The 14,611-nt window shown below is 46.2% G+C and overlaps 1 protein-coding gene across 2 annotated transcripts in view; it reads right to left on the reverse strand.

Moving 5' to 3' along the window:
- CRACDL (CRACD like) overlaps positions 1-14,611 on the reverse strand; it is a 221,705-nt gene that overhangs the window by 92,959 nt on the left and 114,135 nt on the right. For both annotated transcript variants that reach the window (XM_075334243.1, XM_075334244.1), the window contains exon 2: positions 8,340-8,402. In XM_075334243.1, coding sequence (XP_075190358.1) covers positions 8,340-8,388 — 49 coding nt within the window. In that variant the 5' untranslated portion in view covers positions 8,389-8,402. The remainder of the gene's footprint in view (positions 1-8,339; positions 8,403-14,611) is intronic.

The raw sequence follows: 14,611 nt of genomic DNA on the forward strand, positions 1-14,611 counted from the left end.
GGAGGTATTTTTCAGCTGCAGGGACAGGACAACTGCGTACAATTGAAAGAAAGATGAATGCGGTCAAGTACAGAAAGATCCTGGAAGAAAACCTCTTCCAGAGTGCTCTGGACCTCAGACTTGGCCGAAGGTTCACCTTCCAACAAGACAATGACCATAAGCACACGGCTAAAATAACAAAGGAGTGGCTTCAGAACAACTCTGTGACCATTCTTGACTGGCCCAGCCAGAGCCCTGACCTAAACCCAATTGAGCATCTCTGGAGAGACCTGAAAATGTCTGTCCACTGTGAGACTGTGACCGGGGTTATCTATGACGGCCGGTATGTCTCGCCCCGGTTGTGCTCACTCCATGATAGAAAGTAAATCCACTCTAGGGTTAATGCTGTTTCCCTACAGGCTGAAGGAAGGGTTAAATGGAAACTGGAACGAGGGGCAGGTGTGCCGGGTGTGAGGGAGTGATCACAACTCCCTGAGTCTCTGCTGGAGAGACATGTATATTGCTGTGGATTTTTGTTTGGACATTAAACACCGTGTGCTGTGAACCTATATGCCTGGATCCCGTGTCTTCTGCTGCGCAGCCGACCGCGCTACCTCACACCACCTAGGTCCACATCCAACCTGATGGAACTGGAGAGAATGTGCTAGGAAAAATGACAGAGGATCCCCAAATCCAGGTGTAAAAAACTTGTTGCATCATGACCATGAAGACTCATGGCAGTACTAGGTCAAAAGGAGCTTCTACTCAATACTGAGCAAAGGGTCTGAATACTTATACCTTGTGATATTTCAGTTTTTCTTGTTTAACAAATTTGAAAAAAAATTCTACATTTCTGGGGTTTTTTTCGTCTCAAGATGGGGTTCAAGCCTAAAACACACTTCCGCAAAAAAACGTCCGTGTGACACGGTCCGTTTTCGGGTCCGTGTGACACGGTCCGTTTTCGGGTCCATGTTCCGTTTTTTTGGGGCGTTTCTCCGGTACGTATGGCATCCGTGTGATGGCGTATGCGAGCCGTGTGTACGTGTAAAATGTCCGTGTTTGTGTGTAAAATGCCCGTGTATGTGTACGTGGAATGTCCGTGTGGAATGTCCGTTTGTGTGTTGCACAATGTTGTTGATACATGTCGGCTGACAGCAGACAGAGTTGCGCGATGAGAATGAACTGGGTGAACTTCACCCGACTTCATTGTCACGCCGCGGCTCTGTCTGTGTGCCGCGTACTGATTAGCAGTCACCTGTGAAGGATTCACCGGTGACCGCTAATCCCCCGAGTGACTGAAGTGAGCAGCCCTCTCTCATACTTACCGCTCCCCGATCACCAGCGTGGCGAGGAACAGCTGTGCAGAGAATGCACGGCAACAATTACTTTGAATATGCCGGCCGCTCATTAATCAATCTCGTATTCCCTGCTTTCCCCACCCACAGACGCCTGTGATTGGTTGCAGTCAGACACGCCCCCAACGCTGAGTGACAGGTGTCTCACTGCACCCAATCACAGCAGCTGGTGGGCGTGTCTATACTGTGCAGTAAAATAAATAAATAAATAATTAAAAAAACCGGCGTGCGGTCCCCCCCAAATTTAATACAAGCCAGATAAAGCCATACGGCTGAAGGCTGGTATTCTCAGGATAGGGAGCCCCACGTTATGGGGAGCCCCCCAGCCTAACAATATCAGTCAGCAGCCGCCCATAATTGCCGCATACATTATATGCGACAGTTCTGGGACTGTACCCGGCTCTTCCCGATTTGCCCTGGTCCAGCGTCGCATCCAGCTCTGCTGCATGAAGGTGACCGGAGCTGCAGAAGACACCGCCGCTCCTGTCAGCTCCACGCAGCAACTGAGGTGAGTAGCGCGATCAGCTGAGCTGTCACTGAGGTTACTCGCGGCCAACGCTGAATACAGTTGATCGCGCTATTCCCTTCATTAGCTGCGTGGAGCTGACAGGAGCAGTGGTGTCACCTTCATGCAGCAGAGGTGGATGCGACGCTGGACCATCCTGGAGTACGCCGGACATGGAGGGCTTTTTCGGGCTTATTAAATTGGTGAACAAGGCAATTTGTTAGTGTTTTTTTTTTCTAATAAAGGATTGTTCGGGTGTGTGTGTTTATTTACTGTAATTTACAGATTAATCATGGAAGGTATCTCGGGGAGACGCCTGACATGATTAATCTAGGACTTATTGGCAGCTATGGGCTGCCAAAAACTCCTTATTATCCCGATTTGCCAACGAACCAGGGCAAATCGGGAAGAGCCGGGTACAGTCCCAGAACTATCGCATATAATGTATGCGGCAATTCTGGGCGGCTGCTTACTGATATTGTTAGGCTGGGGGGCTCCCCATAACGTGGGGCTCCCCATCTTGAGAATACCAGCCTTCAGCCGTATGGCTTTATCTGGCTGGTATTAAAATTGGGGGGGACTGCACACCATTTTTTTTAATTATTTATTTATTTATTTTACTGCACAGTATAGACACGCCCACCGGCTGCTGTGATTGGGTGCAGTGAGACACCTGTCACTCAACGTGGGGGGCGTGTCTGACTGCAACCAATCACAGGCGTCTGTGGGTGGGGAAAGCAGGGAATACGAGATTGATTAATGAGCGGCCGGCATATTCAAAGTAATTGTTGCCGCGTATTCTCTGCACAGCTGTTCCTCGCCGCGCTGGTGATCGGGGAGCGGTATGAGCCGGGGGAAGAAAAAAAACGAGCGCCAATGTAAGTATGACTGAGAACAGCAGAAAAAAAGGTAAGTATACTGAATTTAATTTAAAAAAAAACAAAAGAAAAGATCGCTAGTGTAAAAACGCACACGCACGAAACGTGCTGAACACAGACATACTCCGTGTGCGGTACGTGCAGGCCTGGACCCATAGACTAAAGCGGGTCCGTGCCTGCGTGCTGCCGGCCAAAAACGGACATGTCGTCCATGTAGAAAAGCGCACACACGTACTTACCACACGGTCACACGTTCCGTGTGATTTTACGTGTGTGTGCCATCTACCATTGAATAACATGGGTCTCCGTGTGTACGTGTCTCCGGTACGTGCAAATACGTACCGCACACGTACAAATTAAACGGATGTGTGTTGCGGGTCTTAGAGTGTACATTGAGAAAAAAAAAAATGAACTTTTTTTTTAAAAAAATCTGCCTTAGTATTACATTTCATACTATGTTCCCACGCTGAGTATTTGGTGACATTCTGATGTTGCAGATTTTCTGCACCTATTAAACAGCATTTTCCTGCTTTTTGTTCTGCAGCCAAAACCTGCTTCTTGGCAGTAGAAACGCTGTATTGAAAACACCAATTTTTCTGTGTTTTTGTTGCATTTTTTTGCGGTGTTTTTACAGCGTTTTTTGGGTGCAGATTACACGACTTCTTTATCTATAATATGTTTAACAAAGTTAGTTTAATTTACCAAAATTGCAGCAAAAACATGGCATAATGCAGGAAAAGACCGTTAGGTATTTTTTTTAGCATTTTTTCACTTTTTTATTGCTTTCAATTGGTGCAAACACACTGCAAAAACGCTAAAACTATTGACATAATGCAGATTTAAAAAAAAAAAACAAAAAAACAATGCTGCAGTTTTCCAATTAAATCAGAGATTTCTGAAATGTCATAGCTTTTGCTGGTACTGTAAAAGCAGCTTATACTTTGCATAAAAAATGCTTAAAAAATGTAATATGTGCGCCTAGTCAGGTTAGTTGTGTTTTGCATTGCATTTTTTAGTTTGTTTTTTTACATGTATTTTTATCGTTTTTTGTGACATCACATTTGTTGGCTTTTTTTACATAAAGCTGCTTTGTTTTTAACACTGTCAGGTCCAATATGCACCAGTTAACGAGCAGTTCTGGGTACATATTGCTAATCACTGCCTAACCGTCCCTGTATACACTAGCATAGATAAAGGGATCTTTAGAAAAAGTATTTCTAAAGATCTTTTATCGTATGCTAATGAGCGAGGGGACGAGACCCCTGGGCGTTTGTTCCCCGGCCAGTCCACCCCATTAGCATGATAGTACGCCCCTGTGAGTGTGCTAACATGCTAATGAATATGCAACGTCACTGGATGATCTGACTCACCTCTCCGCCACCATCGTGTCCGATGGGGGATTTTGGTTCAGTACGCGTCCTGGCTTCAAACTGAAGTAGTGCACATGACCCAAACTCCGGGGTCATGTGCACTGAGCCGAAATCCCGTCGGACGCGATGGTGGCGGAGAGGTGAGTGAGATCATCCTCTGACACTGCGTATTCATTAGCATGATAGCACACTCTCAGGGGTGTACTAAAATGCTAATGGGGGCGACTGGCTGGGGAACTGATGCCCAGGGGACTAGTCCCCTCGCTCATTAACATACGATAACAGATCTTTAGAAATACTTTTTCTAAAGCTCTCTTTAGCTATGCTACTAGATACAGGGACAGGCAGGAATCACTAATATGCACCTAGAACTGCTCGTGGTTCTGGGTGCATATTGCACCTGACAGGATCACTTTAACAATGTGCAGAAACGCAAATGCACTTAACACACATATGCATTTATTACCTACATTTTTTGGGAAAATATGCACAGAAAACCCAGTGTACCCGGAAGAGAAATGACCATGTTGTGGATTTTGAAACACGCTCAGTTTTAGCTCAATAAAACAAAGGATCGAAATCCAGACACATATTTTTCTTTTTTTATGGCACTAGTACTTTTCAGTAGAGAATAAAAATTTTAATATCTCTAAAAGAAATAATAAGGAGCTAATTATTCAGCAACTAAATAACAAAGTGTGCAGTAATGTTATAACTCATCCAAATATAATATAAAGGGAATGTTTCTAACAATAAAATAGTAGAGGACTACGGTATAATGAAATTCCCAACGTTAGGCCTACTTCAGACGTCCTTTTTTTCTGCATATGTGTCACCCAGGGAAGAGGGTACTCGGTCCCGGGCAGTGTATAACTGGGGAATGTCACTTTGGTGGCCGTTGCCCGGTCCCGTGCCCTGAGTGCTTTTTAATGGGGAGTATTTACAGGGTCAAAGTCATTTGTGTGACGCCATCTGCAGGTTGCGGTTAAGATTGTGGAACCGCAGCTGCTGAGTTGATTATCCCCAGGGCTGGTGGTAATGGCAGCTGTGGTGGTAGGCCCTCCGCAGGTAGTCCTGAGCTTGGGAGATTTATGATCGAGTAATAAGGGAGACCTCACCGTGGGTTGTAGTTAACAGTCTCTACTCGCTCTGGACCCTTGGACGGCTTGTTCAGGTCCCTGTATTTCCAGTGCCAGTTGATGACTCGGTTGCTCTGTCAACGCGACTCTCAGTATGGTTGGGTCCCCGTAGCATGGTGCGTTTGGGGCCTGACTGTCCCTTTGCGGTGGCAGTCTCCTTCGCCGTACAGTGGGCAGTATGGACCCTGTAGGGCTGGTCTGTGTCCCGAACCCTGATCCTTGCTTTACTGCTGGTGCCCCCGGATTTGTGGGTCAGTGAGGTCCGTGAAGGTCCCCTCACTGTGCAGGTATTTTCCAGGCCGTCTGAAACTGTCACCTGACCTAGGGCCCTGTGCCCCGTGCGTGCTCTGGTCCCAGCGGTACTCGGGTGTACCTGCCCTGGCGACCACTCTCCTGCGCCCCCAGTCCACCATTACACGACCCAGCTCTAGGCACGTCTTTCCACTTTCACTACTTCTCTAGACTGTCTGCTGTCCCCTCTCACCAGGTTGTCTAGTCCCTCTGGTCTGGCTCTGCCCTCTAGGTGGCTAAGGCCGGTTTCACACATCCGGCTTTTCGCCGGTTTACCGGATCCGGCGCTCTCCCATACAGTGACTACAGTACAGTGACAGCGCAACAAGCGCCGGTCACATGCTGTCATGTGACCGGCGCATGTGACCTGGAAGTTACAGCGCTGTCACTGTACTGTATTGTCTGTACGGGAGAGCGCCGGATCCGGTAAACCGGCGAAAAGCCGGATGTGTGAAACCGGCCTAACCCCTTGTATCTGACTAACCAATTACCCCTGGTGTGGAGTGGTAACTAGGATTTTGGTGTGTGTTGGTGTTGCTGGCACTGGTGTTTTAGGTTCCTGGGGGTAGGTCCTGCATCCCCATGAGGATGCAGTTCCCTGTAGTGCCCTGAGTGTCTCAGGGGCGCTACAATACAAGAAAAATGGACTGATTATTCCGATCAGATTTTATCAATCTTTGATCTGAGTGTTGTCCGAGTGTTTCTCGTACTTGGAACAATAAAAAACAAAGCTTCTCCACCTTCTCCATTATGGCAGTCCAATCCTAACCCTAATTCCGGCGTCACAGGGTACGATCTATCGTGCGATCGCACGAGCGATTGTACCCGCCCCCGTCGTTTGTGTGTCACGGGCAATTCGTTGCCCGTGGCGCACAAAGTAGTTTACCCCCCGTCACACGTACTTACCTCCCAGATGACGGCGCTGTGGGCGGCGAACATCCTCTTCCTGAAGGGGAAGGGACGTTCGGCGTCACAGCGACGTCACACAGCGGCCACCCAATAAAAGCGGAGGGGCGGAGATGAGCGGGACGTAACATCCCACCCACCTCCTTCCTTCCGCATTGCCGGCGGGACGCAGGTAAGCTGTGTTCATCGTTCTCGTGGTGTCACACGGAGTGATGTGTGCTGCCACGGGAACGATGAACAACCGGAGCACAGAAGAAGGACCGACTTTTTGAAAATGAACGACGTGTCAACGAGCAACGATAAGGTGAGTATTTTTGCTCGTTCACAGTCGTTCCTAGGTGTCACACGGTACGATATGTCTAACGATGCCGGATGTGCGTCACTAGCAACGTGACCCCGACGACATATCGCATGATATATCGTACCGTGTGACGCCGGCATAAGGGTACGGTTCCACTTGTGTATAGCTTCCGATGCGATAGCATTGGAAGCGATATGCTAGGGACCTTCTGCTGCGAGCGTCAGCCGAGGGTCATGTGACTGTGATGCAATCTTGCGATCGGATCACAGCTGCAGAGAAGAAGAAGGGAACACTTTCTCCCCATCTCCTCTGCTGCCTGCATCTACGTATATATATTGCATTGCAGTCGGATGACATGCGAGTGCAGTGCGATGTTTCACACGCATCCATAGACTTGTATGGGAGTGTGTGAGCCGAGACTCGCTGCAAAACACAGCATGCTGGGATTAATTTCTCATGCCGCTATGGAATGAGAAATCAATCACAGATGGACACTGCTCCATAGTTTTGCACTAGAGTGAAAGCAATCTGATGTTTTATCGGATTGCATTCGTCTGTGCAAAACGCAAGTGGAACAGAGCCGTAACATTAACTTAACACTAACCCTAACCTAACCCTAACCCTAGGTCAGTGAGGTCTGATTTTTTCTCACTGACCCATATTCTTGCATTGCCCATTTTGATACAACACTTGGATAAAATTAGACGTCTCTGCCGTCCGCATGGGTCTGTGTATTTGTATTTCCCATCAATGATATTCACAGATGGATAAGTAAAATGGCAAAGCTTCTCCTATGCTTTACAATGTTAAACACGTACAGCACGCAGACTGTACACTGATGCCGTCCGTGTGCTGTACATGTTTTTCATAGACCCAAAGACTTGTATTGGCCCCTGTCATTGTAATACTCAAAAAAAAAGACCGGTCCCTGAAAGAAAGAAAGAAAGAAAAAAAAACAAAATATGTGAATTACCCCATAGACTATCTCAGGTACGACTGCTATCCATGAAAACCACAGATACTACTCACATGCGAAAACCGGATGTGTGAAAAGTAGCTGTAGATAGGAAAAGTAGACAAAGTAGAGGATGTCTGATACTAGAAATTCCTATGATCTGTATTTTTTCATTAAAAAAAACAAAAAAAACAATGATCCTGAAAAATAGTGTAATTTATTTAAATATTTAATAACTTTCTAACATCCAAGCACTTATCAGCTGGCGGCATCCCATGATCCATGATGTAGTGGCATACTGCCACCTGGTGTTCATATAAGGGTAATACTTTATTCAGCTTTGTATGAGGTTGAGCACAGAACCACATGCGTATTTAGTGTGGATCAATGTATGAATGACAGTACCAGCTAAATAAATGGCAACAAATCTCATCGACATTTTGCTGCAAAGTTGTGAGCAGAAATTGACCTGATGTTGCCTGCATGAAATCCAGAACGGATATCACATTTTGCAATGGAAAGAGTGAAATCAAAGGCAAATCAGCGGCAAAAAATACAGCAAGGATACACTGCAGAAAAATCCCCACCAAGTATGTAATATTCGAACTTACCCTTAAAGAACTTTAATAATTTACAATGTATTACACTGGCTCAACGTACCTGAATTATCATCTACAAAGCCCTCTGCTTCTCTCACTTTTGGCTCCATCCCAAATAGGTGATCTAGAAATGAGAAAAAAAGTGAAAAACTACATTTCTTTTTTCTTCAGGGAGAATTTTGACTAGCATAGGGTAAAACACAAAATAAAACACAATGCAAAAAATTTCCAAATAGATCCGTCATGTGTTACATATTAGAAAACCCCTACAAAACTGACAAACGGCCCATGACTGAACATTTTTTTTATGTTTTATGTAAATAAAGAAGTATCATTGAAAAATAAATAACTCTGCTACTTTCTATAATGATGATGATAATAATTACTGTACAAGTAATAGAAAAAAAATCATCTGAACACTTCTATTGAACAAGATGGGTCAGTGTGTTATTCGATTAAAATCAGTTAGCACACGTCTGATTTATATGCTCGAGTCCTAAAAATCAGTGGATACTTGTACAAACAAGATCATTAGCAGTTAGTATCTGTATATGTACAGATACAAAGTGCTATTGAGTGCATCAATTGTGTGGGGTAGGAGTGTCACTGATGTGACGCCCTGGCGCTGCCAGGTGGTCACAGAGGAACAATTCACCCCACAACACCATCCCACATCAGGTACCATCTGTCACAAAATCCTAGCCACCCCCCTCAGGGTAGGAAGGACACACCAGTGGGCAGGACTAGGCGGATTGGGAGCGCCCACCTAGGGGTCTTGAGGATCCGGGGGAGGGAACCAGTCAGTTTATAGTTGGAGTTCAAAGTTGGAGGTCAAGGCTGTGCCTACTGGAGGGTAGCCAGGGTATTGGCACTGGTCTGCTGGCTAGGTGGCAAGCAGTGGACCGTGCCCAAAGGCGACGGGAGTCCGGTCGCGGGAAATCCAGAGTGGACCGGGACAGGGTTGGAGCCCACCGGTACCGACAGCGGAGGACCGGTCCAGAAACCGTGCACAGGCGGGGTACCTGGACCCTAGTTAGAAGATGGTTGCAAGCCCCTTCTCTAATTGACCAGGCGAGGAGAAAAGTTCCAGACGTTGTTCCAAAGTGTTAGCCCAGATAGAGCGAAACGGCAGCCCACCACGGGGGATAGGGTATCCGCAAACACCCACTGAGATCCCAAGGGTCAGCTTTCGCGGGCACCTCTCCCAACCAGAACATACCGGGAGCGGACTTCCCCGTTCTATACAGGGTTGTCCAGAATTGAGAAAGTTACAGAGTGCTGGAGGAAGGGACATCGGTACACCAGCCGGGTGTTGGACCCGAGTAAACCCCGATGCAGCAGCCGGCCACTGACACCTTGGTTTATCAACAGACTCGTGTGCAATTATTCAACAGTGAGTACACCAACATTTCCCGATCTGGCCTGGCGGGCCACCTCCGGCCTACATCATTCCCCCGTGTTCTGGACACTGAGCCTCGGGGCATCCACCCCTACCCACGAAGGGGTTAACATCCAGCTGCCATCCCATCGCCCCCGGGTGCTCTCCAACAGCAGTGGTGGTACTACATCTTACCACACACTGTGGGTGGCATCACGAAGTATCCACAGCAATCCCCGTACATATATGCCCTTTTTATTTCAGTGTCCACGCGACCCCCGGATCCGGAGACCCCTCGATCCACTGCGGATCCGGATCCGAGCAGCCCGGCTGCTACTGACGTGGGGGGGGCACACTGACAATTAACCTGATTGTCCATCGTAGTGCATTTCAGAGAACTGGTGCATCACGAGAGATTTTGGAGGATCATTAGCATTTTGAAGGATCTTAGATCAATAGCAGAACAGAGACTAGGAGTAAGGTGGTAGAAAGAGATGAGGGAGGAGATGTAGAGTGGTGAAGAACTGTGTAGCGCTTTATGAGTAAGAGTTAGTTATAAGTTATAAGTCAATGGGGACCCTAACATTGTGCTGTGAAATGTTGGTAGAAATGGCTAGGGGGCTGCAAAGCAGGAGAATACTTACAGAGTCTCCCGTGTGGCTGCCATATTGTTTTTGGGTCTGCTCATGAACTCTTATACATACTCACTGCTTCCCCGCCCACCGTCAGTTCTGGTGTCTGTGACTGGGTGTAGTCAGACCTCACCCCCACCCATTGTGGCAGTGTCTGTGATTGGTTGTAATCACACACGCTGTATAGTGGTGTAAGAATAACTTTTACAGTCCAGGTCAGCCCATCACAACTCAAGATCATGACCCACTAAAACATGGTGGAGGCAGTGCATGGCATGTACATGCATGGCTTCCAATTGCACTGGGTCACTAGTGTTTATTGATGATGTGACTGGAGACACAAGCTGATGAATTCTGAAGTGTACAGGGCTATACAGTATTTTTTGCTCAGATTCAACCAAATGCAGCAAGGTTAATGGACGGTGCTTCACAGTACAGATGACCCAAAATATACTGCAAAAGTAACCCTGGAGGCAAAGAAGAAGAATATTCTGCTTGTTAGAAAAATGGTTGACATTCTTAAACATTTCACAGTATATATTTGTTCAAATCCTTTAATTAAATCTAAAATTTTACATTTTAGTTGCATCTCATTTGTTTCAATTTAAATAAAAAGTAGTGGATTGCAAATCGCGAAGATTTGGTCACTGACCAAATATTTCTGGGCCTAACTGTATATCCTAGTTCTTATGAAATCTTTTCTAAGGATGTTGCATCATTTTTTACGGATTTAGCTTTCAATTATTGCTTTGTGCCAGCCCTGCACCTGCAACACAAGTAGTGCCATGACATGTATTCTACGAGGAGCCTCTCAGGTTATTTATAGATAGGTAGGGGACTGCTGCCAAGTAACACCTGGATCAGATCCACAGGGATTATAATATCCTTGTGACTGGCAGCCATGACTACAACCAGGATAAACCCAAGTGCTGGGTAACCGAGGTGAAAGATGCGCTGTGTATTTTGAACACACACAAAATGCCCTTATATCCATAACAGTGCCAGCAATTATTTAATTATTATTATTATTATTATTTATTATTATAGCGCCATTTATTCCATGGCGCTTTACAAGTGAAAGAGGGTATACGTACAACAATCATTAACAGTACAAGACAGACTGGTATAGGAGGAGAGAGGACCCTGCCCGCGAGGGCTCACAGTCTACAGGGAATGGGTGATGGTACAATAGGTGAGGACAGAGCTGGTTGCGCAGTGGTCTACTGGGCTGAGGGCTATTGTAGGTTGTAGGCTTGTTGGAAGAGGTGGGTCTTGAGGTTCCTCTTGAAGCTTTCCACGGTAGTGGAGAGTCTGATGTGCTGAGGTAGAGCGTTCCAGAGTATGGGGGATGCACGGGAGAAATCTTGTACACGATTGTGGGAAGAGGAAATAAGAGAGGAGCAGAGAAGGAGATCTTGTGAGGATCTAAGGTTGCGTGCAGGTAGGTACTGGGAGACTAGGTCACAGATGTAGGGAGGAGACAGGTTGTGCATGGCTTTGTATGTCATGGTTAATGTTTTGAACTGGAGTCGTTGGGCGATGGGAAGCCAGTGAAGGGATTGGCAGAGTGGCGAGGCTGGGGAGTAGCGAGGGGAGAGGTGGATTAAGCGGGCTGCAGAGTTTAGGATAGATTGGAGGGGTGCAAGAGTGTTGGAAGGGAGGCCAGAGAGCAGGAGGTTGCAGTAGTCGAGGCGGGAGTGATAATGTACGTCATTGCAGCAATCCTTCATCAGACCTTTGCCTATTTTCCACAGGTCACTGACGTAAACAGGCAAAAGACAAGTTTTAATTACCTTAAGCATAAAAAACATATCAATAAGAGGCATAATATACAGAGTAAGGATATTCTAACACAATATTTTTTGAAAATAGTTTTTGGAGCAGAAACTGAATGAAAACTCTTTAAATTTCAAAACCAATCAAAAGCTTTCTACTCTGTTACTGTTTCGAAAACTCAGCAAAAAGATTCCATGTACACATAGTCTTAACACTAGAAGTCCCAGAGAGGGGTCATTTAACATTTCTACCATTGAAACCCTATGGAGCTCGACATTTCTGGGACTTCTAGTGTTAAAGGGATGGTCAGAAGGCTGAAGAAATTTTCCAAATCCAAATTATTTCCGTAATCTAAACTGATTTGTAATATGGCTGAAAAATTCCCTATCCTTCTCTAACTACACTACCTAACTGTTGTTATTTCCCCCCTACTTCCTGTCTCATAACGATTTGTTTGAGAATCCCAGTGCATGCTCTGCAGCCTCTGCCCCCTCCCTGAAATAAAGCGTCAAGAGTGAATACTAAATTATTCGGGTTCGGGATATTCGTACCAAATACCTAGTACTATTCTATTATTCATCACGAATAACAAATATAATGCATGTCAATGGGGACCCCGAGGATTGTTCTTGAACATTTCCCATTTAGGTTCATTATTCGTGACGAATACTGGAATTGTACTAGAATAGGGTAGATATCCAGCAATCTGGTCCAATTACTAGTACTAGGTATTCGGTACGAATATCCTGAACTATTCCCTCATTACTAGTCATGAGTCACTCTCGTTTCATAGGTTGGCTTCATCCTTACTCTGCCACTGCGTACTGTCATTCTGCGATGCGCACAATGACAGCACACTCTTTGTTGCCGCCTCAGGTTAGTAGTAATGAGCCGGCAACACCAAGCAGAGCGTACTAATGATGCTCATTGACAGAATCCCCAGTGTTGAGAAACCAGCGTGATATCACTTGCATTGAGAGCTTCTGACTAGAGTTGAGCGCGGTTCGTGGTTCGTGGTTCTCCAGTTCGCGGCTCGAGTGATTTTGGGGCATGTTCTAGATCGAACTAGAACTCGAGCTTTTTGCAAAAGCTCGGTAGTTCTAGAAACGTTCGAGAACGGTTCTAGCAGCCAAAAAACAGCTAAATCATAGCTTGGTTTCTGCTGTAATAGTGTAAGTCACTCTGTGAATCAAACTATTATCACATTTCAGTGTATAGTGTGCGTGAACAGCGCCTTCAGATCACTGCTGTTTCTATAATGGCGATCGCCATTTTTTTTTTTTTTTTTTCTTGTCTTCCTTCCCTAAGCGCGCGCGTCTTGTGGGGCGGGCCAGCATGTCAGCCAATCCCAGACACACACACAGCTAAGTGGACTTTGAGCCAGAGAAGCAACGGCATGTGTGATAGGATCTGCATGTCACATGTCCCTGCATTATAAAACCGGACATTTTCTTCACGGACGCCATTATCTGCCTTCTGCGTCTTTGGTGTCAGACATCACTGTCGCAGCTCCGTCTTCCTGAGTCCTATAGCCGATACAGCTGTATGCGCTGCATACACAGCGTTAGACAGCTTAGGGAGAGCACTTTATAGCAGTCCTTTTAAGGGCTCCAACCGGCAGGGTCAGAGAGCCATAGGTGACAGGTCCTGCAAACAGCAACAGCGTCTGTGTAGCCCAGGTCAGGGATTTCCTACCTGCATTTCACCATTAGGAGGGAATAGAAAGGCAGGCTTCCATTCCTCTACCCAGAGCACCACAATCCTGCCACTGTACCCTCTTGTCCTCTGCACACTCCAACTGATAACTAAGCCATTATACTAGCAAACACTCAGTGTACCTAGTGGCATCCTATACGTGGCTATTGGACTTTGCTATAGTCCCACTAGTGCAAAGACATTTGCAGAGCGCGTCTGCCTGCATTGCACACTACAACTCATTCTAACCAAGCCATTATACTAGCAAACACTCAGTGTACCTAGTGGCATCCTATACGTGGCTATTGGACTTTGCTATAGTCCCACTAGTGCAAAGACATTTGCAGAGCGCGTCTGCCTGCATTGCACACTACAACTCATTCTAACCAAGCCATTATACTAGCAAACACTCAGTGTACCTAGTGGCATCCTATACGTGGCTATTGGACTTTGCTATAGTCCCACTAGTGCAAAGACATTTGCAGAGCGCGTCTGCCTGCATTGCACACTCCAACTCATTAAAACCAAGCCATTATACTAGCAAACACTCAGTGTACCTAGTGGCATCCTATACGTGGCTATTGGACTTTGCTATAGTCCCACTAGTGCAAAGACATTTGCATAGCGCGTCTGCCGGCATTGCACACTCAAACTCATTTTAACTAAGCCATTATACTAGCAAACACTCAGTGTACCTAGTGGCATCCTATACGTGGCTATTGGACTTTGCTATAGTCCCACTAGTGCAAAGACATTAGCAGAGCACATCTGCCTGCATTGCACACTACAACTCATTCTAACCAAGCCATTATACTAGCAAACACTCAGTGTACCTAGTGGCATCCTATACGT

Source organism: Anomaloglossus baeobatrachus, chromosome 2, assembly GCF_048569485.1.
Source record: "Anomaloglossus baeobatrachus isolate aAnoBae1 chromosome 2, aAnoBae1.hap1, whole genome shotgun sequence".
NCBI classification, from domain to species: Eukaryota; Metazoa; Chordata; class Amphibia; order Anura; family Aromobatidae; genus Anomaloglossus; species Anomaloglossus baeobatrachus.